Raw genomic sequence first — 25565 nt, forward strand, 5'->3', positions numbered from 1 at the left:
AATTGGTGGTGACCAGAATTGATACAATATTCCAGGATGTTATAAAGTAGCAACATAACGTCCACCTTTGTACTCAATGTATTGACTAATAAAAGCAAGCATGCTATATACCACCTTCATCAGCCTATCAACTTGTGCAGGACATTAATGGAGCTACAGATAAACCCCAGATCCTTCTGTTCATCAGCACTTTTAAGGGTCCTGCTGTTTACTTTCCCTTTACCTTTGATCTCTGAAAATGCAACACCTTACACTTATCCAGACTGAACCCCAATGGGCCTTGTTCATTGCAGGGTGTGGGATCCAGCAGTGTAAGAGCTGGTCTTGGTATCTCTCCTCCTTTTCTTCGAAAGTACTTTATAGTTAGACAGCGATGAGCAAGGAATGCTTAAATCTTCCCTGTTCAATCACATTGAGGTGATGAAGTTGTGCAGATGTGTTAATCTGTTTGTAAACTGGGTCTTCACTTCACCCTCCAAGCCTCAGAGGAAATCAGCTCAAATGCAGTGAGAACAATTCACTTTTGTGACTCTGAGGTGATATTTTCTTCAGTTTATTGTGGTTGTGAGGACTCAGCCAGTTGTGCTTCCCCTCTGGGATGGTAGCCCAAGACGAGTCAGAGGTAGCCCGCTGATGTGGAACTGCAACTTTTAACAATACCTCCCTTCCTGATGGGGAAGGATTTTGCCTTGAATGGATTTGCTGATAATGATACAAAGAGAATAAATAACTTAGAACTGAGTCCAGTGTGCATTTTACTCCAGATATCCCAATATTTCCTGATTCCTTATGTGCACAATAGTGCATCCTTGCTTGCCAGTTCTCACTGAGGCAGAGGACAAAGCAGTTCCTCACTCCTTTCCACTTTGATCTTCAGTCCTACAACCTTTAAAGGTCTTTACATCACGCCAATTCTTACCTTTTTCCTATCCTCCGTTTCAACCATTGTTATGATTACTTTGCCCCTGGGCTGCCAGCCTGGATCTCTTCCTTAAATTTCTGCCTCAGTCTTTCTCTTTTAGAACCTCTGTGTCTGACCAACTTATAAGACCATAAGATATAGGAGCAGAATTAGGCCATTTGACCCATCGAGTTTGCTCCACTGATCCATTTTCCTTCTCAGCCCCAATTCCTTGCTTTCTCCCCATACCCTTCATGCCATGATTAATTAAGAATCTACCAACCTCTGCCTTAAATACACCTAATAACTTGGTCTCCACAGCTGCCTGTGGCAATGAATTCCACAGATTCACCATCGTCTGGCTAAACAAATTCCTGCTCATCTCTATTCTAAATGGACGCCCCTCCATTCTGAGGCTGTGTCGTCTGATCTTAAACTCCCCCACCATAGGAAACATCTTCTTCACATCCAGGCCTTTGAGGCCTTTCAACATTTGATAGGTTTCAATGAGGTCACCGCTCATAGTCAAGGTAGTCTATTTTCCTGAGTATCAGTACTTGTCAAATTCAGTTTAATAAGTCTCTGAAACACCTTAGGCTATTAATGAATAAGAATGTCGTATTAATGTAAGTTTCTACACTTGAATAGCCTACTGCTCTGCAGTCACACGGTTTAGTCCTTGGCCTGAATAAAGAGTATTGGTGTACATTTGTTCTACTCTTTACTCTGTAAAAGTAATAAACTTACAACAACTTGAATGTCAGTGATCATAACTGTCTTTGCAATTACACAAACAAAAAGGCAATATTTAAACAGTGTATTTACAAAACAAACATTACAGATGAAAGGGTTAAATCCTTGTTGCTAAAAGAGGGTGTATATAGCAAAGCTGGAGATATGCTGTAGAGTAGTTCACAGAACAGACGGACAGGTACAGAACACACTCTTCCAAAGAGACATTTAGTGACAGAAAGCTTCATGTCATACCTGGTGCCTGCTGACTGATCAGGATCTAATTTGCAACAAGTGGCTCATTATCTTCCAATTTGTATAGTACAAAAATATAACCATTTGTTCAGGCAGAAGGGGAACGGGTGTCAAATCTTTGCATTTGCTGCCCTTTCCTTTAAAAGCTGTGCTTAATACAGATATTAATACATCAAACAAAATACAGGTTGGGACCCAAAGGCAGGCATTGAATGAAGACTCTTCTTCCCTGCTCTGGAATTCAGAGTAGCTTCTAATCACAGCCAAGTAATTTCTTTCCTTATAATATATAAACAAAGCAGGTATACAGTATATGTATGTATATGCATACAATGGGTGTAGACATACACACATGTATATAGTGCATAGTTTATTTCTCTGTCAATTAACTCAATTTCTATTACTGCCTGTGGGTTTGATGCTTACAAATAAAGATGTTGTACGTAGATAAAATGAGCAAAGTAGTGATATAGACTTCAGACTCAAAGATGTATGTCACCCTAGATATGGTGCACTGGGTTCTTTTTGAGATGACTTTTCCATATGAATAATAAACTAGATGCTATATGTATTATATATAAAATATACAGGCACAACAATTACCAAAAATAGCAGTCAGGCATAGATGTGGAATGACCCTGAGGTCCTGCTGTAGTGCATGGATAGTGTGTGGTGGGATGTGGGGGTTTGGGAGCTGTGCTGTTTAATAATGAATGGCTGACACGGTTGAGATGCCTGAATTGAACTGGAGTTCTTGGAACAGCAACACTGCACAAGCTTGACATACTTGACTTCCCCCTTCCTCGCCCCACCCCACACCCTTTCTGACCCACTGAGACTTACTTTAAACATGGGGGAAATGGGACTTGTGAGCCTGAGTTACAGATAAGGGGCAAGGCAAAAGTGGAATCACTAGCCACTCCAAGAAAACCTCCCTTCAATCAAGGATCTGTTACTTTGTTAACAGTGTCGTGCAATATCTTGGATTGCTCCAGTGTTAAAATTCATTGTTGTAAAGCCTACACCCCAGTGTCCAAAAACAGCTCTGTCCCTAATGCTGCAGTGCCCCACTGTGAGATCACCTCTGATCTGCACCGTCTTCATTTCCCTGCCTCATATCCTTTGGGTGGGTACACCCAACATAAATTTCCAGCCAATTCCCAGTTTACTGTGGAAGGTATGGAAGAATAAAGTATTTAGTCAGGTTTCTTGAACCTCAATTAACTATTGGGTCCCACTTTCATCTCCATCCACCTCCCTGTTTTAAGACCCCCATAGAATTAATCGACTTTCAGAATCTACCACACTGTAAACACCTCAGTGAGATCATCCCTCCAATATCCATGCTCAGATGAATACAACCGAAGGTTAAGGAATCCACTTTTGAAGTCCTGCCTTTATTGTAGCTCATACCTTTCCAACCTACCTTGCCCAGAGGGGCTATTGGAAGCAAGAAGTGACAGAATGTTGAAGAAGAATCTGGATGAACACCTGAAATGTTGCAGTACAAAGCTTGTGGGCTGATGTTAGATACTGAATTAGATAACTGGTGGCTGACATGGACATTGTGGGCTGAAGGCTGTTTGCCAGAACGTAACATTCCTGATAAGATCTGACCAATGGACCTTCTCTGTATATGAGCTTGAGATAAATGCCAACTGCTCATTAGATTTTTCTGCCCGTACATTGGCTTTCAGTGTATCTCTTTGCCCCTCCAGTGTCCACCAAGTTTTCCAGTTTTTCATTAGAGATCAGTGCAGAGTGAGGGCCACTATGTGTTCTTAGTGCTTGTGTCCTTTATTCCACATTTTCCTACTTTGTAGAAGATCATTCGACCCATTCTGCCAACTCACAATCCCATCAGTCCTGATCCTTCACTCAATTTTCCTATAATCTAACCTCCTGCATTCCAAGCAACTCCCCTTACACTGGTTCTACCAGCCCATTGTCACATGAGTGGCCAATTAACCTAGAGACCCACATGACTCTGGGAAGTGGGAGGAAACACGCACAGTCACAGGAGGAAGTGCAAACTACATACAGATGGCACCAGAGGTCTCTGATGCTGTGAGGCAGCAGCTCCACCAGCTGTCCCACTCAGCACTGATTGAGTCTACCTGGGACTACACACGTGGGCAGTAGGAGAAATGAGGAAATTGGCTGCCTCCTTGCCCATGTACCCCCCTTCCCGTTATAACATGTGAAAGATTGGGGAGTCAAGCAAGATATCGCAACACCCAGTAGGGACTTACAGACCACACGAACCCCACCATCCTCAGCACCTGTTGGAATATGTTACATGGGCAAAGGATGAGAAGTGGATGCGAGAATGGCCATGATGCAGACGATGCTGGGTGGGAACTGTCATTTAGGACTTTTGTGAGGGAACAAGATACACACTTGGGAAAATTAACAGTAGGAAAGTGGGACTGGTTGGTTGGTTAAAGAGTTGCTACTGATTCAATGGACTAAAAGGCCTCCGAGGTACAGTGATTTTATGACCCTTCGGCAGGGGTAAGGGAAATGGAATTAAAGCCAATTGGTTTGGAGAGAGTGAAGAAAATCCTGGCCAAAGCAATGGATTTAAAGGAAGGTTTGAAGAGGGTGGGATGTGAAGTAAAATGATAGTTCAGGCATATGTGGAGTGGTGAGGGAAGCCAGAGACATCAGGTTCAAACATTCTTGTCTGAGGTCCACTGGAGATCAATGGAAGCTGATGTTAAGGAATTGGTTGCCAGTAAACTTTGGGTAGCACCTTCCAGAGTGTTGAGTGAGGATAGGCACTAAAATGGGTGCCTGTTGATCCCACACAAACACAATGAGCCCTTGTAGTCTGAAATATCACTCCAAACATTGTGAAGCTGTGACCTCAGAATGTGATCATTCTATGCATTTGGGAGATGTCATTGAGTTGGCAACTGGTTTCTTCACCACTATTTATGTTCAATAAACCAGGAAAGATGTGTTCAATCTCACAGAAGCAGCTTCAGAGACTGAATTTAACTGAGAAGGAACTAACAACAGGAGTTGCTAGTCTGAGCAGAGTGCTGGATTGTCACTAACAACCTGCTGCAGCCTTTTCACACTAAGGTGACTGCAGACCCATATTTGGATGACTCTTAGCTCCCTAGTGAAGTGAAAAGATGAGTGATATTGCAGGGCAATGAACAATGGGCAAAAGAAGGCGGGCTTGCCATCAACACCTGTGTGCCAAGAATGGGTGTGTGCACTGCTTATTTCAGTTTCAATCCCTTACCCTTTCCCACTTACATCCTTTCATGATGCCCTTTGTATGATTTGTTGCCTCACTGGCCCTCTCTGACAGATGGAAACATCTTGTTGGAGCTTCCTCTGCCCTGCTGCTTACTGCTCACCCCACCTGACTGCATTCTCTGCCCTCAGTGCTAAGGTGCAGAGGGCACGCAACAATCAAACATACCAAAGATTACAGTGGCTTTAATAATTAAACAAAAACTCAAAATATTGATCCTCAATCTGAAAGTAGCAGCAGCTGCTTCTGAAACAGTACATTGCCATGGCAGGTAGAATGTGACCCGTCAGCTTTGACAACCACCTGTGCCTGAAGCTCAGTGGATGAATGGTGGTGGTGGTACGGGGGTGGGGAAGGTAGGATAGATGTCTAAAGAGGCACAAAGGAGAGGCTTCAGTTTTTAGCAAGTGGGTGGATTCTGAATGCTGTGTGTGTAGGGAGGGAGGTTACACCATCCACAGATCACAGTGGTGGAAGGTGTACTGCTGGTGCCGATTCTAAATGGGGCCCAGAGCTACGTAAACTCAGTGAATTGCCCCTTTCACAGGCAGTGGGGCTACAAATTGTGACAGAAATGTGAGAGGTACCGATTTGTAAACCTGATTTAGTCTTCTCTAAATAGAATTTTAATCTAAAATTCTTCCAATAAGTTTTTTTTCTTTTAAAATCCCTGTAACAAACTATCAAATAATTGCTACACTGTGCTTGTTCAAGGTACAAAATACGTGTTGTTTTACAAGTTAGACGGTTGGCATTATCTTGGTTCTATTCATACAATTAGTGAAAATATTTACAGATTGACATTTAAGGGAAAGGCAGGGAATGGCTTCACGTCATTTGATGAGGAGCCTCCAACATCTCCATCAGGAAGGTGTCAATAGGGGTGTCACCAATCAGCTTGAAGAAGAACAGGTGCTCAAGGCACTTGAGTCCAATCGAGCGGAGGGCCGGCAGTCGGAGGAGCAGCTTGGCAAACCTGGGGAGAAACAGCAAAAATCCCTGTTAATCAAGAGAGAGACTAACTGTGTAAGAGGCATCATACTCTGCCTGGGTAGTCTACAGCCCAATGGTATGAAGGCTGAATTCTCCAATTGGTTTATTATTGTCACATGCATGAAGCAGAGTGAAAAGCTTGCATACTGTTCATACAGATCAGATCATTACACAGTGCATTGAGGTAGAACAAGGTAAAACAATAACAATGCAGAATAAAGTGCAACAACTACAAAGTGCAGTGCAGGTAAACGATAAGGTGATAGATTGTGATGTCAAGAGTCCAACTTATCATACTAGGGAACTATTTAATAGTCTTATAACAGCAGACTAGAAGGTGTCTTTGAGCCTTGTGGTATTTGCTCTCAGCCTTTTGTATCTTTTGCCTGATGGAGGAGGGGAGACGAATATCTGGGGTGGTGGATGGGGGGGGGGTGTCCTTGTCTATGCTCACCATCAATGTGTTTCACTACTTCAAGGCACTGTTGCAATGAGTTGATCTGTATGAATAGTATACAAGACAACCTTTTCACTGTACCTTGGTATATATGACACCAATAAACCAATTTACTTTCTTCTCTCCACCTTCAGTTCTTTCTCTGGTCCTCCCATTTTGTCCCCCTTCCCATACCCACCCCTTCCCCAGCCAACCATCACCCATTTTTGTCTTCTTCTCCCTCCTAGTTTCATCCACCTGCTACCCTCACACTTCACCAATTGACTCTTCTCCCCCACATCTGGTTATGGTTCCTTCTGCCCTTCACCTCTCTCCTAATACTTAACATTATCACCTTTCTTACTTATCAGGTTCCAGCAATGGTAGTCTTTTGTCCCGTATTTTTCCTCCTAGCCATCTCGCCGCCTTCCTACCGCACTCCATCCGCTCTTTTTGGTCTGCCTTCAACCATCATCAACCTGCATCTGTCTTCCAACTCCACCCCTACCCTTGCCCTATCTGGCTCCAGCTGCCCCTTGTCTGTATATTGATCACCTCATTATCTCTGTCCCCGTCTCAACCCTCACTCTCCCCTCTCTATACTGGCTACCTTGCCTCCATTCTTAGTCTTGATGGAGGGTTTGGATCTGAAACCCTCCATCAAGTTCCATCATGTGCAGTTTTGGTCCCCTAATCTGAGGAAAGACATCCTTGCCATAGAGGGAGTACAAAGAAGGTTCACCAGATTGATTCCTGGGATGGCAGGACTTTCATATGAAGAAAGACTGGATGAACTGGGCTTGTACTCGTTGGAATTTAGAAGATTGAGGGGGGATCTGATTGAAACGTATAAAATCCTAAAGGGATTGGACAGGCTAGATGCAGGAAGATTGTTCCCGATGTTGGGGAAGTCCAGAACGAGGGGTCACAGTTTGAGGATAAAGGGGAAGCCTTTTAGGACCGAGATTAGGAAAAACTTCTTCACACAGAGAGTGGTGAATCTGTGGAATTCTCTGCCACAGGAAACAGTTGAGGCCAGTTCATTGGCTATATTTAAGAGGGAGTTAGATATGGCCCTTGTGGCTACGGGGATCAGGGGGTATGGAGGGAAGGCTGGTGCAGGGTTCTGAGTTGGATGATCAGCCATGATCATAATAAGTGGCGGTGCAGGCTCGAAGGGCCGAATGGCTTACTCCTGCACCTATTTTCTATGTTTCTATGAAACGCGGACAACTTCAACCCTCAACCCCACAGGTGCTGCTCTGCCCACTGTTCCTCCAGCCTGCAATAATGCTTCCACTCCCAAGGTAGATGAAAGCAGTTGGGTAAAATCCATTTGAACGCAAATCACAACAATTATTTCATAAAGTAATATTTTTGGACAAGGTGACATGTTGAGTGTCAGGGAGAAGCTCACCACTGGGTTGTCTCTTCCTCTTGTCTGGGTCTGTCTGAAACTCATGGATAGAATCTGATTGTATTGATTAGTCGATATTATCATCATGGGACGACTAATAAGTAGAAGCCTAAGGAAATCTATTATTCAATGAGCTTCTTCCTCAAATTACTGCAGTTGTTCTGGGGAAGGTGCTCCCAAGTGCTGTTACAGAGCAGTTCCAAGCTTTAGACCCAGTAACAATGAAGGACTATTGATATATTTCCAAGTCAGGTCAGTGTATAACTTGGAGGGGTACCTGCAGGTGGTGGTGGTGCTCTCATCTTGCTGCTGCCCTTGTGCTTCTTAATGGTAGAGGTTGCATGTTTGGAAGGTGTTGACACAATGGCCTGGGCAAGTAATTCTCGTGCACTTGATAGATGGTACAGACTGCAGCTATAATGAACTGATGGTGGAGAGAATGATTGTTTAGTGTGGAGAATAGGGTGTCAATGAAGTGGCTGGATGGTGTTGAACTCTGTCAGAGTTGAAGCTATATGCACCCAAGCATATGACTTGCCAGGAGGTGAATTACTCACCACTCTCAGCCTCTGATCTTTCAGCCACAGTATTTACCAGACTGGTGGAACTGAGTTGCTGGTCAACTGTGAGCCCCCTCCCCCCAGGATATTTGTGGTGTATACCTTTGTGATGGTAATGCCTTTGAGTATTAAGGGTAGGTGGTTAGAATGTCTGGTTGGAGACTGCCACCGCTGGGCACATGTGGTTTGGACTATGGGATCAATGGATTTGTGGCTAAGGTTGCCTGTGATACAAAAGTAGGTGGAGGAGTGGGTAGTGTTGAGGAAACAGAGCCTGCAGAGAGACTTAGATATTTAGGGGAATAGGCAAAGAAGTGGCAAATGAAATACAATGTTGGAAAGTGTATGGTCATTCACTTTGGTGGAAGAAATAAACGGGCAGAGTATTATTTAGATGGGGGGGAAAATTCAAAATGCAGAGATGCAAAGGGAGTCCTTGTGCAGGATACCCTAAAGGTTAACCTTCAGGTTGAGTCAGTGGTGAAGAAGGCAAATGCAATGTTGGGCTTTATTTCTAGAGGTATATAATATAAGAGCAGGGATCTGATGTTGAGGCTCTATAAGGCACTTGTGAGACCACACTTAAGAGTACTGTGTGCAGTTTTGGGCTCCTTATTTTAGAAGGGACATACTGACATTGGAGAGGGTTCAGAGAAGATTCACGAGAATGATTCCAGGAATGAAAGGGTTACTGTATGAGGAACGTCTGGCAGCTCTTGGGCTGTATTCCCTGGAGTTCAGGAGAAGGAGGGGGGAACTCATAGAAGCATTCGGAATGATAAAAGGCCTGAACAAATTAGATATGGCAAAGTTATTTCCCATGGTAGAGGAGTCTCGGACTAGAGGGCACAACTTCAGGATTTAAGGACATCCATTTAGAACAGAGATGCAGAGAAATTACTTTCGTCAAAGGGTGGTAAATCTGTGGAATTTGTTGCCACAAGCGGCTGTGGAGGTCAACTCATTGGGTGCATTTAAGACAGAAATAGATAGGTTCCTGATTAGCCAGGGCATGAAAGGGTATGGGGAGAAGGCAGGGGAGGTGAGGAATGACTGGAAGAATTGGATCAGCCCATGATTGAATGGCGGAGCAGACTCGATGGGCCAAATGGCCTACTCTTCTTCTATATCTTATGGTCTTATGAATACTATCTGCCATTTATCAGTCCATGCTTAAATGTCTTTGTCTCACTGTGTGCAGACATGGGCTATATCTTTTGCTTAAGAATTCAGAATGTTATTGAACACTGTTCAAAACTGTGAACATTCCTACCTGACTTTATGTTGCAGGGTCATTGATGAAGCAACTGAAGATGATTGAGTCTAGGATACTGCTCTGATCATCCTGCGGTGATGTCCTGGAGCTGGGATGATTTACCTCCAACAACCGCAGCCACTATCCTTTGTTGGAGGTATGACTCCAACCAAGGGTGCATTCTCTCCTTGACATCCATTGTTTCAGTTTCAAAGTTTGGGACCAAGGCTGTGCGAGGGCTGAAGCTAAAGTGTCCTGGCAAAATCTGTACTGATCATTAAATAAGTAAGCGAAAACTGAAACACCAAAGAAAAGGAAACCTGAAATAAAATTAGAAAATGCTGGAAACACTTAGCAGGTCAGGCAGCATCTGAAGAGAGAGCAATTGTTAACATTTCAGGTATAAGACCCTACATCAGAAGTGAAATTTTAACTCTTTCTTTTCAGTGTCTGCCTGACCTGTTGAATGTTTCCAGCTTTCATGTTTGTAATATAAAGGAGCATATTATTGGCAATTGCCACTCAATGGCACTGTTAGTTGCACCTTCAACCACTGCTGGTGACTGAGACTAGACTGATTGCGAGGTGATTAGCTGCATTACACTTGCCCAGCTTTTGTGGATGGGCAGATTTCCAGAGTGTCGGCTCGATGCTAGTGTTGAAACTGTAGTGGAATAGATGTTGGGAACACAAGAATACAACCATAAATAGAAGTAGCCAAAGGGACAGAGAAGAAGGTAAGTGCAGACTTCCTTACCTGCCTGGCTGCTCTGGGTACTTGTGCTTTGTATAAGCCTCTAGTGATGCGTATACCTTCTCCCTCAAAGATTCCACCTCTCCAGGGTTTGATAAGCCTTTAGCATCTGAACAGCATGTTGAAAATATTCACTTTAGAAGTATAAATTGCAGTTAAAATATATGCATATAGAACAGACAAAGTTCAAACATTTTGCCTGAGCTTTAATTTCCATGAATGAACCTTCTGTTCAATTCCATGGCATATCTTTCCACCATAAAATCTTTTCATTCATCTTATATGGAATCCCATAAGTCAAACCTCTTCCTGGTCAATACTGTCACGAAGACCTTCCTATCCAAACTCAGGTGTGTACAAATTCAATGAATCAAACCCCTGTTTGGAGTCCGATCAGAGTTCAGAAGTTTAGAGTTACAATGTTGTACATCACAGAAACAGGCCCTGCAGCCCATCATTCCCATGCCCTCTACACTAAACCTATTTCCCCTCATTAGGAAGGTATCCTTCTGTGTCTTGCCTATTTAAATTCCACAATCCGCACCATCTTCTCACAGCTACCATCAGGCAGAAGGTACAGAAGCCTTAAGTCTCATACCACGAGATTCAAGAATAGCTCCTTCACTTCAACCATTTTGTTCTTGAACCAACTTGCACAACCATAATCATTGCACTTGTCTATATGCGCTTGACCTTGTTTGAATGTCTCTTAAAAGCAGTGATTGTATCTGATTTCACCAGCTCCTCTGGCAGTAGCTCTCAGATATCAACAACTCTTGTTTAAAAAACCTTACCCCTAAGATAACCTGGAGAAGGATGGGCTCCGCCAGGTTTCAGATGCCCAAGGTACGATGAGCATACCAAAAAGATTGGTGCAAACAGCTCGTCATGACGGCGCCCGATGACTCTACTAGGAGTTAAGGGCACGCGCAGACACACACACACACACACACACACTCCTCAGATCCCCTTTTAACATCCTTCCTTTCACCTTAAACTCATGCTCTCTTTAATGGACACCATCCCTTCCAGCAAAGAGAATATAAATAAATCAAAGTGGTTTCAACTCACTGGAACAGCATGAAATCCTAATGGATCAAATCCAAGCTAGTACAATACAGGGTTAAAACAGGCCTATAGTGACCCTAACCCAGTGTTCAACAGATAATACAGTATATTTAGTTCAACCATTTCACTGTACTTTCTATTTAATTGTCCATAGCTCCATTTATCATAAAGTTGAATGTGTGGCTCAGGGACTCAAGTAGCAGAGCTTAGTGATGGGTAGGACTCATGAACCACCACACTTGGATATGCAGTGATCGAAGACCAGGCTGGTTTGGCCTGGCCTGGCCTGGCCTGACCTGGTCCTCTTTGCGACATTGTTAACATACAACATACCTGGATTGAAGAGAACGATGGCTCTAAGGCAACCCAGCTCTGTCTTGTCCATCTGCATGTCTTTCATCTTAGAAACCAATTCAGTCAGAACCCTACCGGAGATTGAAGAAGAAACAGTCACACTGCGGCATTTGGATGGCAACTTATTCTTGCTCATCTACTTTGGTTTCAAGTTTTAAAATTTGAAACATTGTGGCTACCTCCTCACCCCTCCTGGTCTCTGTCCAACACACAGCACTGATCCCTGCACTACTACCACACACAACAGTATCTCGTCACCTCTCATCACCCCAGCTGTGTGGTCGAATCTCCTACAGTCTGGGCCCCAAGGTTCTCTCCCCTATCCTTCTTCCACTAGGCCTCTCCTGAGCTCACTGGCCAATGCAGGGTCACCTGCAATAAAGTGATCATGTTTGGGCTCAGAGACCTTTTTGTTTCCCCTGCTGGAGAAAGGCCTTAGGCACTGCAGAATGTTCAAGGATGTGATGGGGGTAGGTGGAACTTTCCAGAATGGAGAAATGTAGACAGCTTTTATCCTTTGCCAAGCCCACCATTGGATGGTGGTGCAGGGGGGTGGGGCACCATGTCTCTACTGTGGGCAAAGGAAGTATAAAGCAGTCTGTGATGGCTTAAGGAATAGGTACACAGCATGATCCCCTATGCCCAGATGGGGGTGCCCATGTGCTTAGATATAGTGGCACAAGAGGAGACCAGGCATTCAGATGCAGGGAAACAGGGGCCAGACAAGTAAACTCCCCATTTATTGAAATGACCAATTGAACTGAGGCCATGCAACCCATCACGTACCTGCCAGCTCTCTGAAGCAATCCCACTTTCCCTCTTCTTACTTCCCGATATCTCTGTATAACTCACTCTCACATGTGGCTGTGAACTGCCCTCTGATTCTGTTGTAATTGACCTACTGTAGGGGGTAATTACAGTTCCCCTCACTCACTGCCTCCATTTGCAAAGATCACAGGTGGACCTCAGATAGGAACCTGGATGTACGGGGTGAAGGTGGAGGAGGCTTTAGGTTGGGGAGGGATGGGCACAGTATCACCAGCTGGTTCAATGACTTGCACCATCACAGTAAATGATGGCCAGCCAGAGGGAGAGGAAGCGCTACATGGAGTAAGACACGAGCACAGGCTGTGGGTTCCCTACCTGTCAAAGATGGAGCCGACGCCAGCGCTGTGGGCACTGCTGCGGTGGACGTGCAGCCCTGTGGCCAGTAGAATTCCGTCCTTCACAGAGATAGAGCGATGTGAGAAAGAGGCAATGAGCAGCTCATTCCAGCCTGCAGGAGAGAAGGCACAGAGTGATCCCCCACACCCACACCAGATGGAACTCTTCTGAACACTAGGGCTTCCCAGATCTAACCTAACTGTTGTATTCACACTCTCCCTGATCACCAACTCTAAAAGCCCACTGTATCTTCTTTTCCTCTTGCACTCCTTGCTATTGGCTTTGGTTTATTATCGTCACGCGTACTGAAATACCATAAAAAGTTCTTGCATGGTATCCAGACACATCGTGCCATTCCATAATTACGATGTAGTAAGAAGAATACAGAAAGCAGAATATAATGTAATACAAAGAAAGTGCAATGTAGGTGGACAACAATGTGCATGGGCTACGACAAGCTTAGCTAAGAGATCTTTAGCGCATGAGATGTCTATTCAAGAATCTGGGATAGAAACTGTCCTTGAGCCTGGCGGTGCGTGCTCTCAAGCTTTATGGGAGAGGGGAGAAGAGAGAATGACTGGGATGGGAGGGCTTTTTAATGTATTGGCTGCTTTCCCGAGGGAGTGGAAGGCATAGATGGAGGCAGTGTAAGAGAAACTGGTTTTTGTGATGAATTGTGCTGTGCTCACTCTTCCTGCCTGACTCCTGCTTCCCAGAGTCTGACTCTAACTCTATCCCTTCCCCTCTTCACTGCACACTCTCTTCCTCAGCTCTGTGCTCCTGTTTCAGTGTGCTGACCACTATATAAAGTTTGTTCCCTTCCAGGTGACAGGCGGGGATTGGGCACATCCACTCACCTGCCCGAAGTAGAATGACTTGATCGTCGAGAGGGAGGTCGGAGAAGTGAGGAATCCTCTTGGCCCATTCCACCAGCGTGAAGAGCTGCTTGTCTGCCGCTTGACAAATATTGGTGACTGGGTCATTGGACTAATGGGTGGAATAGTGAATAGTTTTTGAAGGTTAAAGCACATCACACAAGCAAAAAGAAAATAATCACCACTAAGTATTTGTCTTATTTTCCAACCCTCCTCTGGTAATGTAGATATCCTCACTGCAGTCCAAAATCGTACCCTTCTGGGTTGGAAACTGCTCTGTAGGAGGAGGGAGAGAGCTCACAGAACTGGGAGAGGGCTTATTTGGGGCAGTCGCTCAAGTGGCTGAACTCAACGACTGGGACGTGGCAACTCTCTACCCTAGTGCTCCTTTGTTTGGTGTACAAAGTAGGTCAGGAGGATAGAGAAACAGGATGGAGGGGTAGCAGTTCACCTCAAATTGCAGAATTCAATGTTCATGCCATCAGGTTGTAGACTACCCAGGGGCAATATAAGATGCAGTTCGTCTCACCCTGGCAGTGGAGGAGGCCAAAGAACTGAAGGTGAGAAGGGGAAGATTTAAAAAAGACCTAAAGGGGAATCTTTCACACAAAGTGTGGTGGCTCTATGGAACAAGTGTGTAAAATTACAATGTTTAAAAGACATACAGACAAGAACATTGAATAGGAAAGGATATGGGCCCTCTACACAGATGGGATTAGCTCAGTTAGGCACTTCAGTTAATGTGGACAAGTTCAGGCACAACTCTCTAATTTCCAGGCCATGGGATAGTAGGTGGCTGTAAAAATTCTCTCCCCCCAGCCGAGCCCCTGATAACTTGGCTGATAAAATGAAAGCTTGGTTATAGGTCACATATTAGACCTGATAGGTATCTGACACTCTCGATTTATACTACCCAACACACGTTGATAAAACATTACAGCATAAAGAAGGAGGAAAGTGTCTGTGAGTACAGGCAGGGCTACAATGAGCTCCTACAACAACATTCATAACTAGACTTAATAGACACACCACAGGAAGCAAATGTCACACGTCAGATGTGGAACACAGTTACTGAAGAACAATAGGGGATTTCTATCTTGCCAGTTGGAGATGTTTGATTGTAAAATGTCAACTAACCCAGCTATTAACTTCTCAACCAGAGACACAATCTTTTTTTAAAAAATTGCCGTATTTAGAAACATAGAAAACCTACAGCACAATACAGGCCCTTCAGCCCACAAGGCTGTGCCAAACACATACTTACTTTAGAAGTTACTCAGGGTTACCCATAGCCATCTATTTTTCTAAGCTCCATACACCTATTCAAGAGTCTCTTAAAAGAAGCACACACAAAAAATGCTGGTGAATGCAGCAGGCCAGGCAGCATCTATAGGAAGAGGTACAGGAGACCCTTTGTCAGGACTAACTGAAAAAAGAGATGGTAAGAGATTTGAAAGTGGGAGGGGGAGGGGGAGATCCGAAATGATAGGAGAAGACAGGAGGGGAGGGATGGATCCAAGGGTTGGAGAAGGGAGAGAATCATGGGACAGGAAGCCTGGGGAGAAAGAGAAGGGAAGAGGGGAGCCCGGAGGGGAGCAGGCAAGGAGTTATAGTGAGAGGGACAGAGGGGGAAAAAAGAGAAAGAGAGGAAAAAAGGGAAAAAAATAAAAAATATATAAAAATATATATTAAATAAATAAATAAATAAATAAGGGATGGGGTGTGAAGGGGAGGGGGGGGCATTAACAGAAGTTAGAGAAGTCAATATTCATGCCATCAGGTTGGAGGCTACCCAGATGGAATATAAGGTGTTGTTCCTTCAACCTGAGTGTGCCTTCATCTTGACAGTAGAGGAGGCCGTGGATAGACATATCAGAATGGGAATGGGACATGGAATTAAAATGTGTGGCACATTTCCCCCTCCCCCTCCCACTTTCAAATCTTTTACTATCTCTTCTTTCAGTTAGTCCTGATGAAGGGTCCCGGCCCAAAACGTCGACAGTACCTCTTTCTATAGATGCTGCCTGGCCTGCTGCATTCACCAGCATTTTTGTGTGTGTGTTGCTTGAATTTCCGGCATCTGCAGATTTCCTCATGTCTGCGTCTCTTAAAAGACCCTATTGTATCTGCAAATTTGTGCTGGGGTTCTTACATTGTGTTACGTACCCCGTAACTGGGTTGCCAAACCAGCAGAAATGGATCACTCAGTTGGAGTCTGGATTACTAGAACTAAGAAAGTTTTATTAAAGAAACAAGCAACACAGTAATCGAAAGGATAATAAATGCAACAGTTCAGCAATGATAAACACATATGTGCACAGAATTAAGATAACAGCATCAATCAAGCTCTATCATTGTCTAGGGGTAAATGACCAAATTTCAAAGTGAACCAAGAGTTCAGTCCAATTTAGTTCAGTTCGCAGTAATCGTTGCCATGGCAATGGACAACGTGGGGGGAGAGAGAGAGAGAACGGGAACGACTAATCATTCAGACACGGCTTCCACTCACAGACCGGCGATATGGCTCACAAGCAGCTTTTGGGCAGGTCCTTGGTGATGTCACCTGAGGTCACCGACTGTGACCCCTCCTCCAGATGCGGTCGATCCTCTGCAGTGAACCCGGCACCCAAGCAAGGGCGGACACATACCGGGTTCCCGCTGATCGTAGCTTTCCACCCTGTGCGTTGTCCGGTACTTCCCACCGACTTCCAGGGTCTCGTTACCTCGGGTGTCGCGTGTGTCCTGCCTTAGCGAACCTGTCCCTTTTTATCCCCCTGCTGGGGTATCGCCTGTCCATCACTTCAAACAGTTCAGGATTCAAAGGGGGAGCCGCTCCAGACAGCTCTCTCTCCCCCGTCCCTTCATTACACATCTCCAGGTGCTGTTTCATTGTGTCCCTTATCTCTCTCTTGAAGACAGGTGGCAGACCAACTGCTGATCACACAGGACAGCTAACATCTTATCTATGTGTATTCGTCACACTTCCCCCCTTTAAGGATTTTTACCGGGAGGTAAAAATTACAAACATGAATACATTATTTGATACACGCACAAATATACATCTTTATCAGCTATTTGGCTAACACAGCGAGTTTGAAGCTGTCAACACCTTGACAGACAGTCATCACATTTTCTGTTCCTTTTATATGTGTTATTAATAGACCAGGCTCCAACTCAGCAAACTTCATAGTGGCCAAAAACACTGATGAATTTCGATCCATGTAACCTCTCATTTGGTTTTGTCCCGGATCACAATAACAAGGGTCGTCCCATTCCGACTCAGTTTTCTCTCGCAAGGGCTTAGTAGGAGGGGGAGGGGTATTGACCGCAGGGTTATTGCAAAACTTCCCACAGTACCCCACCATCTCCAAGAGCCTTCTGAGGGCCCTCTTGTCTGTCGGGGTTGGGAGGTCAGCGATAGCCTGCACTGTAGCTTGCATCGCTGCCAGCTGCCCCTGTGTCACCACAATTCCCAGGTAAGTGACCCTCGTGTGGCCGAATTCATTTTCTTCAAGGTTCACTATCAAGCTGGCTTCAGACAGCTGTATTAAATTGCCAATACACACCTCTGTGTTCATCAGCCCTTTAGTCACTGAATTACTCATTATATATGGATGTTGTTTGCTAGGCTCACCTATTGTAACAGACATCACCCAACGTCCCAGTTCTTTGCATCACCTTGGGACAATCAAGCACACGGGTGTGAGTCATTTAATTACTTCTGCTAAAGATTCGCTTTGTTCGGGGATTAAGGGAGAGACCTTATCAGTAGACCTGGCCAAAACAATAGCTTTCTCCCATCTGATCGATCCCATACTAATCTTTTCAAAATGTTTTTTTTCTCTTATCAGGGGGCCCCTAGCTTCATTGATTTCCACGCTAACACCAACTAGGTTTGTTAGCATATCAAAAGCCGGTGACCGTCTCAGTTCGCGTCGGTCATGATCAATAACATTCTTCCCCCTGGGCAGCTGGTAAATCTCTTTCACGATTCCACCAACTGTTTCCTCCAGCACCGCAAAATGTCCACCGGGGAGTACCTCGTGGGCCATGTTAAAAAACCTCACCCCCATAACTCTTTTGCACCACCCCCCACTCCTCATCTGCCGGTACTGTACTTGATTTCCCTTTTTTCCTTAGCACTTCGTCCTCCACACAATAGCCTACTAGTTCCCTTGTTAAAGCTGTGTCAGAGAGAGCTGTCTCTGCCAAAACCATCAGCCCCTCGTCTCGCTCCTGCGTCGGCACAAATTCTTTCCTGGCTACTGCTACGTCTGTCCCAGCTCCCTCACTGCCTCTTGTCTCACTACATTCTTTCTTTCCATTTTCTACCCTCTTCTCGTACAAGGTTGGCAGAAACGTGTCAGCTAAATTTACTACCGCGGTCCCGTGATGAACCTGTGAGTCCATGGGCGGGGCCTCAATGCTGGCAGGCTGATCTGTCAATCTCACGACTGGGAACACGATTTCCCCCGGCGATGTCATTACCGAGCAAGACTACCACGCCTTTCATCGGTAATTCGGACCTCACCCCGATCGTGACTAGTCCAGAGACCAGGTTGCTTTGTAAGTGTATCTGGTGCAAAGGGACTGACTCTGTCCCTTCCCCAACACCTTTGACCTCTACCTCCCCAGTCTGGGTCTCTGAGCTAAACTCTAATACACTCTTCAGTATTAGTGACTGACACACTCCCGTGTCTCTCCAGATCCGCACTGGAACTGGTTTTAACCCCTCCTTCACTGACACCAATCCGGCCGAGATAAACCTCTCGCTCCCTTCCTGGACTTTTTCAGACCTGTCCTTCCCTAGCGGTTCGCTTAACAGCTCGATACAGCCATTCAAAATCTCTGTTTTTCCTTTTCCCGTCTCCTTCTTTGGGGCAAAGCACCTGGACGCAAAGTGTCCAGCTTTCCCACAATTATAACAGACGACCCCAGGAGACTTCCTACCAGACTGCTCCCGGTCTACCTTATCCTTTTCACTAGTCCCCGGCTTACTTTCTGACTTTTCCGGCGGACTCTCCCCGCCGTCCTGACTACCCTTCTGGTAGCCTTTACTCGGGGCAAACTTCATTTTATGCGTCAACGCATACTCATCCGCTAACTTAGCAGTTGTGGCTAACATGGCTGCCTCATTCTCATCCAGGTAGGGTCTCATACCCTCAGGGACACAACCTTTAAACTGCTCAATCAGAATCAGTTGTAGCAGTCTGTCATAATCCCCCTCTACCCCCTTCGAGGCGCACCAACGCTCACAATATGTCTGCATCTCACGGGCAAACTCCAAATACGTGCGGTCTCACTGCTTCCTCGCATTCCGGAACCTCTGCCAGTATGCCTCCGGGACCAACTCATAAATCCTGAGGATGGCCTCTTTCACCACCTCATACCTCTGGGCATCTTCCGCGGACAAAGCGGAGTAAACTTCTTGGGCTTTCCCTTTCAGTACACTCTGAAGTAACACCGCCCACTTATCCCTTGGCCATTCCTGACTTATAGCTACTTTTTCGAAATGGAGGAAGTACCGATCCACGTCGGTATCGTCAAATGGGGGAACCAGCCTAACCTCCTGGGTCGCCCGGAACCCTCCACCTTGGTTCGGCACGAGCCCCTGCTCGGCCCTTACCTTTAACTTCTCCAGCTCAAATTCCCTTTCCCTCTGTTTCCCTCTCTCTTTTCGCTCCCATTGCCTCTCTTTCTCCTCTCGCTCCAACTGTCGTATCCGGAACTCGTGCTCGAGTCTCGGTTTTCAAGCTGTACCTGTACCACGTCTCCAGCAGGTTTTTCAATAGACACCACCCCCAGCTCGCCTTGGGGAAACACACCTTTAGATACATAGTGCTCTACAATAGCTCTGTGTATCTCCTCTCTCCTCATTGTCGACTTCACCTTAGCAAGATTCAACTGTTTGGCCACAGCTATCAATTCCGATTTCTTGGCATCCTCTAGTGCCTCCAAGGTCGGCGCCTTTATAAATTCCTCAGCCTCCATTTCTGCTGTTTGTCTTTTCTTTCTTTCGGGAATTTTAACCCAATCAATTTACTCCGTCCCAAATTTAGCGTTCAAAATCCCGGACGAGAACCCCACTTATGTTACGTACCCCGTAACTGGGTTGCCAAACCAGCAGAAATGGATCACTCAGTTGGAGTCTGGATTACTAGAACTAAGAAAGTTTTATTAAAGAAACAAGCAACACAGTAATCGAAAGGATAATAAATGCAATAGTTCAGCAATGATAAACACACATATGCACAGAATTAAGATAACAGCATCAATCAAGCTCTATCGTTGTCTAGGGGTAAATGACCAAATTTCAAAGTGAACCAAGAGTTCAGTCCAATTTAGTTCAGTTCGCAGTAATCGTTGCCATGGCGATGGACAACGTGGGGGGAGAGAGAGAGAGAACGGGAACGACTGATCATTCAGACACGGCTTCCACTCACAGACCGGCGATATGGCTCACAAGCAGCTTTTGGGCAGGTCCTTGGTGATGTCACCTGCGGTCACCGACTGTGACCCCTCCTCCAGATGCAGTCGATCCTCTGCAGTGAACCCGGCACCCAAGCAAGGGCGGACACACACCGGGTTCCCGCTGATCGTAGCTTTCCACCCTGTGCGTTGTCCGATACTTCCCACCGTGAGAGGCGCACCGCTTCCAGGGTCTCGTTACCTCGGGTGTCGTGTGTGTCCTGCCTTAGCAAACCTGTCCCTTTTTATCCCCCTGCTGGGGTATCGCCTGTCCATCACTTCAAACAGTTCAGGGTTCAAAGGGGGAGTCGCTCCAGACAGCTCTCTCTCCCCCGTCCCTTCATTACACATCTCCAGGTGCTGTTTCATTGTGTCCCTTATCTCTCTCTTGAAGACAGGTGGCAGACCAACTGCTGATCACACAGGACAGCTAACATCTTATCTATGTGTATTCGTCACAATTGCAACACTCCTAGAGTATTCTATTGACTGTAAAGCTCTCTGTGATATTCATAGGAATGATATAAACTCAAGTTCTTTCTTTAGTATGCATTACAGATGAGCAGATTCAACACTGCTGAGACTTTCATCCAAAGACCAGAGACCTTCAGTTTTTGAGAGCAGTCTTTATCTGTAAGCATACTGCACAACTCATTGACTGTATTATATATCAACAATGATCTTTGTGTTTTGGGGGTTGTAAGTAGGGGTGGATGAGTCTATGCGTGGTATAACTTCACTCTGATCCTGGGAACATCTTCCTCCATCCCATGCTCACATGAAGTGACAGCCTGACAGTAACCAGTAGAGGGCAGAGACACATAGTGCACAGCTCATATTCCCACATCCCTGCTGTGCATTGAATTACATGGTGCAACACTCGTCCCTACATTTCCTCCTTCACAGCACCCAGGGAGACAAACAGCACTTCCAGGTGCAAGATAGATTCATGTGCAGCTCTTCCAACCTCACCTGCTGCATTCGGCGCTCCTAATGTTGGCTCCTCAACATTAGTGAGATGAAACACCGACTAGGCAACCGTTTTGCAGAGTCCCTGTGTTTGTTCCATAAATGACATCCTGAGCCCCTGAATGTATGCCATTTCACTTGCCGTTTCGATTCCCATACTAACCTTCCCATCCTCAGACTTCTCCATGCTGGGATGAGGCCCGATGCAAACACCACCTCATATTCTGCCTGGTAGTCTACAACTCATGGGTATGAACACTGAATTCTCTATTTTTCAGTAACTCTCACCTCCAGTGTGTTTTCCTGCCAGCCATCCTCCTCTATCCTGCTAATCCACTTCCAGTCTTCCCAAATTTTCCCTTTTCTCATCCTGTCCAGCCCCTATCACCCATTTTACCCCTCCCCCCCTTTACATTCTATCCACCTACTTGCCCGCACTTTGATTTTCTTCCCCACCCAATCTGGTTCTAGTTTGTTATTCACCCGTCTCTTAATGGTTCCTCTTTTACTTATCCAATTAGAAAGAGAAGATGGCGGTGCGATGCAGCGCGTGTGGCTGTTCTGAATGATATCGATATGTGTAACTAGGGGTGCGGTGCACGATCCGGATTTGATGGAGACAGCTGTGAGAAGCGCAGAGGAACATCTGGAGTAACTTCTGAAATGCCTGCTTCGCTGCCGCTGCTACTGTGCGATCAAGAATCCCTGGAGACGAAGGCCCCAAATCCTCAGCTTTGCGTATCACCTGTTGCCGGGGCTGGGGTCGAAACGCTCAGCAGAGATAGTGCTCGGTGTCAAAGAGGTGGGTCAGAGGCTTGGAGTTTTCGGACGGACTCGGAATCGGACTGTGGTCGGATGCTTTCGGGATGCTGCATCGGCAAGTTGGCGGCGCTGGAGGTTTACCGTCTGCAGACTTCCGAGAGACTTTGAGATTTTTACTGTGCCATGGTCTGTTCTTATCAAATTACAGTATTGCTTTGCACTGTTGTAACTATATTATAATTATGTGGTTTTTGTTAGTTTTTAAGTTGGTTTGTCATGTGTTTCTGTGATCATTCTGGAAGAACATTTTATCATTTCTTAATGCGTTCATTATTAAATGCCAATAAAAGAGGACTGCGTGTCCTTATAATTATAATTCCAGTACTGGTAGCTCTTTGTGCTGCTGCTTATCTCCTTCCAGAAGCTCTCTCCAAATTTCACCTTTTTTGTATGTCTGCCTCCATCAATCACCCAACTGCATTTGCCTCACAATTCCTCACCTCCCCTCACCTTACTTGATTCCCATCTCCCTGTCTACCTTCACCTCTTTTCAATCATTCACAGACCCCATCAAACCACTCCTCCTCTCCACTCTCAGTCCTGATGCAGGGTTTCAACCCCAAACGTCAACAGTTCCTTTCACCCATTACCCCCTCCCACTGATCCACTAAGTTTCTCCAGCAGATTATTTGTTGGTTTTGAATTATAAAAAGTAACAAGTAACTGCCTAGTTTAAATCTCATCTAAGAGTTAAATTTCACTTCTAATGAGATCCTCCCACACTGACTGCCTCCTGCAGTGATCTAAAGTTTGACAATTAGAAATTTTCCCACATTCCTGACTAATCTAATGCCTTCTCCCCACTCACTGTCACCCTCACGTGCTGTTCCCTCTTCTTTACCTGTTCGGTGTTTAGTACCCCTCCCACAGCCACACTGCAATACTGCCTTTTACTGTTGGTTGAAACACATCAATACACACACACTCACTCAATGATCTCCCAGTATCAGTATCATGCAATCAATCCAAAGAACTCCCTGTCCATATCATGACAGGCCCCATTCCCTGTATCTATTTCTCCACCTTAACTGTCAGTGACTACTTGTGGGAGTTTTGGAAGTCTGTCTCACACTTACAGTCAGTTCTTTGCACACCAACACTATTCAGACAATTACAACTTTACAATCTTGTGCAATAGACACTAGAATTTGGAGTAACACACAAAGCGCTGGAGGAAGGTAGCATCTATGGAGGGAAATGGACAGTCAATGTTTCTGTGTGAAATCCTTTATCTAGACTGACCCAGTTCTGATGAGGGCCTCAACTGAACTATCAACTGTCCATTTTCCTTCATGGCTGCTACCTGACCCACTGAGGATTTTCATTATTTTCTGTTTTTATTTCGTTCTTACTGTTCTTGGATTTCCTCTCATTTTTCTCTCTATTCTGTGTTCCCATTCATTGTAATGCACACAAATTGCTGAAGGAACTCAGCAGGCCAGGCAGCATAGATGAAAAAGAGTAAGCGGTCGACGTTTTGGGCTGAGTCCTTTCATCAGGATCGGAAAAAAGAGATTAGAAGGTGGGTGGAGAAGGGGAAGAAGTACAAGGTAGTAGGTGATGGGTGAAGCCAGGAGGGAGGGAGGGGTGAAGTAAAGAGCTGGGAAGTTGATTAGTGAAAGAGATAAAGGGCAGGAGAAGGAGGAATCTGAAAGGAGAGGACAGAAAACCATGGAAGAAAGGGAAGGGGAAGAAGAACCAAAGGGAGGTGATGGGCAAGTAAGGTGAGAGAGGGAAATGGGAATGGGAATGGGGGAATGATGAAGGGGGGGAGGCCAATTTTCAGAAATTTCAGAAATCAATGTTCATGCCGTCAGGTCGGAGACTACCCAAATGGAATATAGGGTGTTGTTCCTCCAACCTGAGTGTGGCCTCATCACAGCAGTAGAGGAGGCCATGGACTGACATGTCGGAATGGGAATGGGAAGTAGAATTGAAATGGGTGGCCTCCGGGAGATCCCTGCTATTTCTGGCAGATGAAGCATAGGTGCTCGGCGAAGCGGTCTCACCAATATAAAGGAGGCCACAACAGGAGCACTGGACACTGTAGATGACCCCAACAGACTCACATGTGAAGTGCTGCCTCACCTGGAAGGACTGTTTGGTGCCCTGGATGGTAGTGAGGGAGGAGGTGTAGCAACGGGTGTAGCATTTGTTCTGCTTGCAAGAAGGATGTGTCTGGAGGAGATCAGTGGGGAGGGAAGGGTGGACAAGGGAGACACATAGAGAGCAATCCTTGCAAAAGCAGAAAGGGCGGGGGGGGTCGCTGGTGGGAGAAATGTGCTTGGTGGTGAGATTCTGTTGGAGATAGCTAAAGTTATGGAGAATTACGTGCTGGATGTGGAGGCTGATGGGGTAGTAGGTGAAGCAGGAATGCTGATGGGATGGTCTCTTGTTCTCATTCATTGTCTTCAGACAAGTCAGGTGTGATTAAAAACCCTCAACATGCTCTCGCAGCCTTCGCCACCACATTTTCCTCTCCCTACTCCTCCCCTTTTACTGTAACTCAGACATACTCCTTTCATTTCTAATAGTCATTAACTCTGTTTCCGGCTTGCACATGCTGCCTGACAAAGTAGTGTGGTGTGCAGATTTCAATGCTCATAGCACAATATGGGGGGATCAGATTACAGATCCAAATGGAAAGGTAATTGAAGATTTGATGGAAGAAAGGGATTTGGTGTGTATGAATGATGCTAGCGGCACAAGGATAGATATAACAACAGGAACCGAGTCAGTGTTAGATATTACGTTAGTGTCTAATACCTTGGCTGGCATTAGTAACTGGGGAGTTTGGACTACTTCAACAGTAGGCAGTGATCACTACCCAGTTTTGTGTTCAGTGGGTGAAAGAGTTGAAGTAAGACCAGGTGGCGGAACCCCAAAGTGGGTGTTTGAAAAAGCTGACTGGGGTAAGTTCCAGAAGTTGAGTGAAGAAGGGTTGACAAAGATTGATATTTCTGGAAATGTAGATGAATTAAACAGTCAGGTGACTTCAGCAATTATCATGGCAGCAGAAGGATCTATACCTAGGAGTAAAAATAGGATGAATAGAAAACTGGTACCATGGTGGACAGAGGAATGTTGTCAGGCTGTAAAAAACAGAAATAGAGCATTCAGGCTAGTTAAAAGAACCCATAATATGCAGCATTTGGTTCAATATAAGAAAGCACAGGCAGTGGTGAGAAGAACTATATGTCAAGCTAAAAGGGCAAGTTGGAGGAGTTTTTGCGACAAGGTAGGAAGAACAACACCTGTGGGAGAGATATGG

At 45.4% G+C, this 25565-nt stretch overlaps 1 protein-coding gene and 1 long non-coding RNA gene across 12 annotated transcripts in view; one reads left to right on the forward strand and one right to left on the reverse strand.

Annotated features, from left to right (window-relative positions):
• LOC134354641 (retinoic acid receptor RXR-alpha-A) overlaps window positions 1-25565 on the reverse strand; it is a 285142-nt gene that overhangs the window by 297 nt on the left and 259280 nt on the right. For 10 of the 11 annotated variants that reach the window (XM_063063691.1, XM_063063698.1, XM_063063690.1 and 7 more), the window contains 5 exons: window positions 14018-14147; window positions 13140-13272; window positions 11976-12067; window positions 10578-10683; window positions 7-6135 (listed from right to left, as the gene is read on the reverse strand). In XM_063063691.1, coding sequence (XP_062919761.1) covers window positions 5988-6135; window positions 10578-10683; window positions 11976-12067; window positions 13140-13272; window positions 14018-14147 — 609 coding nt within the window. In that variant the 3' untranslated portion in view covers window positions 7-5987. Of the gene's footprint in view, window positions 1-6; window positions 6136-10577; window positions 10684-11975; window positions 12068-13139; window positions 13273-14017; window positions 14148-25565 lie in introns of those variants that run through there. The other variant, XM_063063689.1, reaches the window with a different exon arrangement.
• On the forward strand, window positions 9856-22796 carry LOC134354643 (uncharacterized). Its single transcript, XR_010019867.1, has 4 exons — window positions 9856-9977; window positions 13986-14130; window positions 21050-21136; window positions 21994-22796. It is a non-coding gene; the product is annotated as an uncharacterized LOC134354643 (long non-coding RNA).

This window comes from Mobula hypostoma, chromosome 12 (genome assembly GCF_963921235.1).
Source record: "Mobula hypostoma chromosome 12, sMobHyp1.1, whole genome shotgun sequence".
Lineage (NCBI taxonomy): Eukaryota > Metazoa > Chordata > Chondrichthyes > Myliobatiformes > Myliobatidae > Mobula > Mobula hypostoma.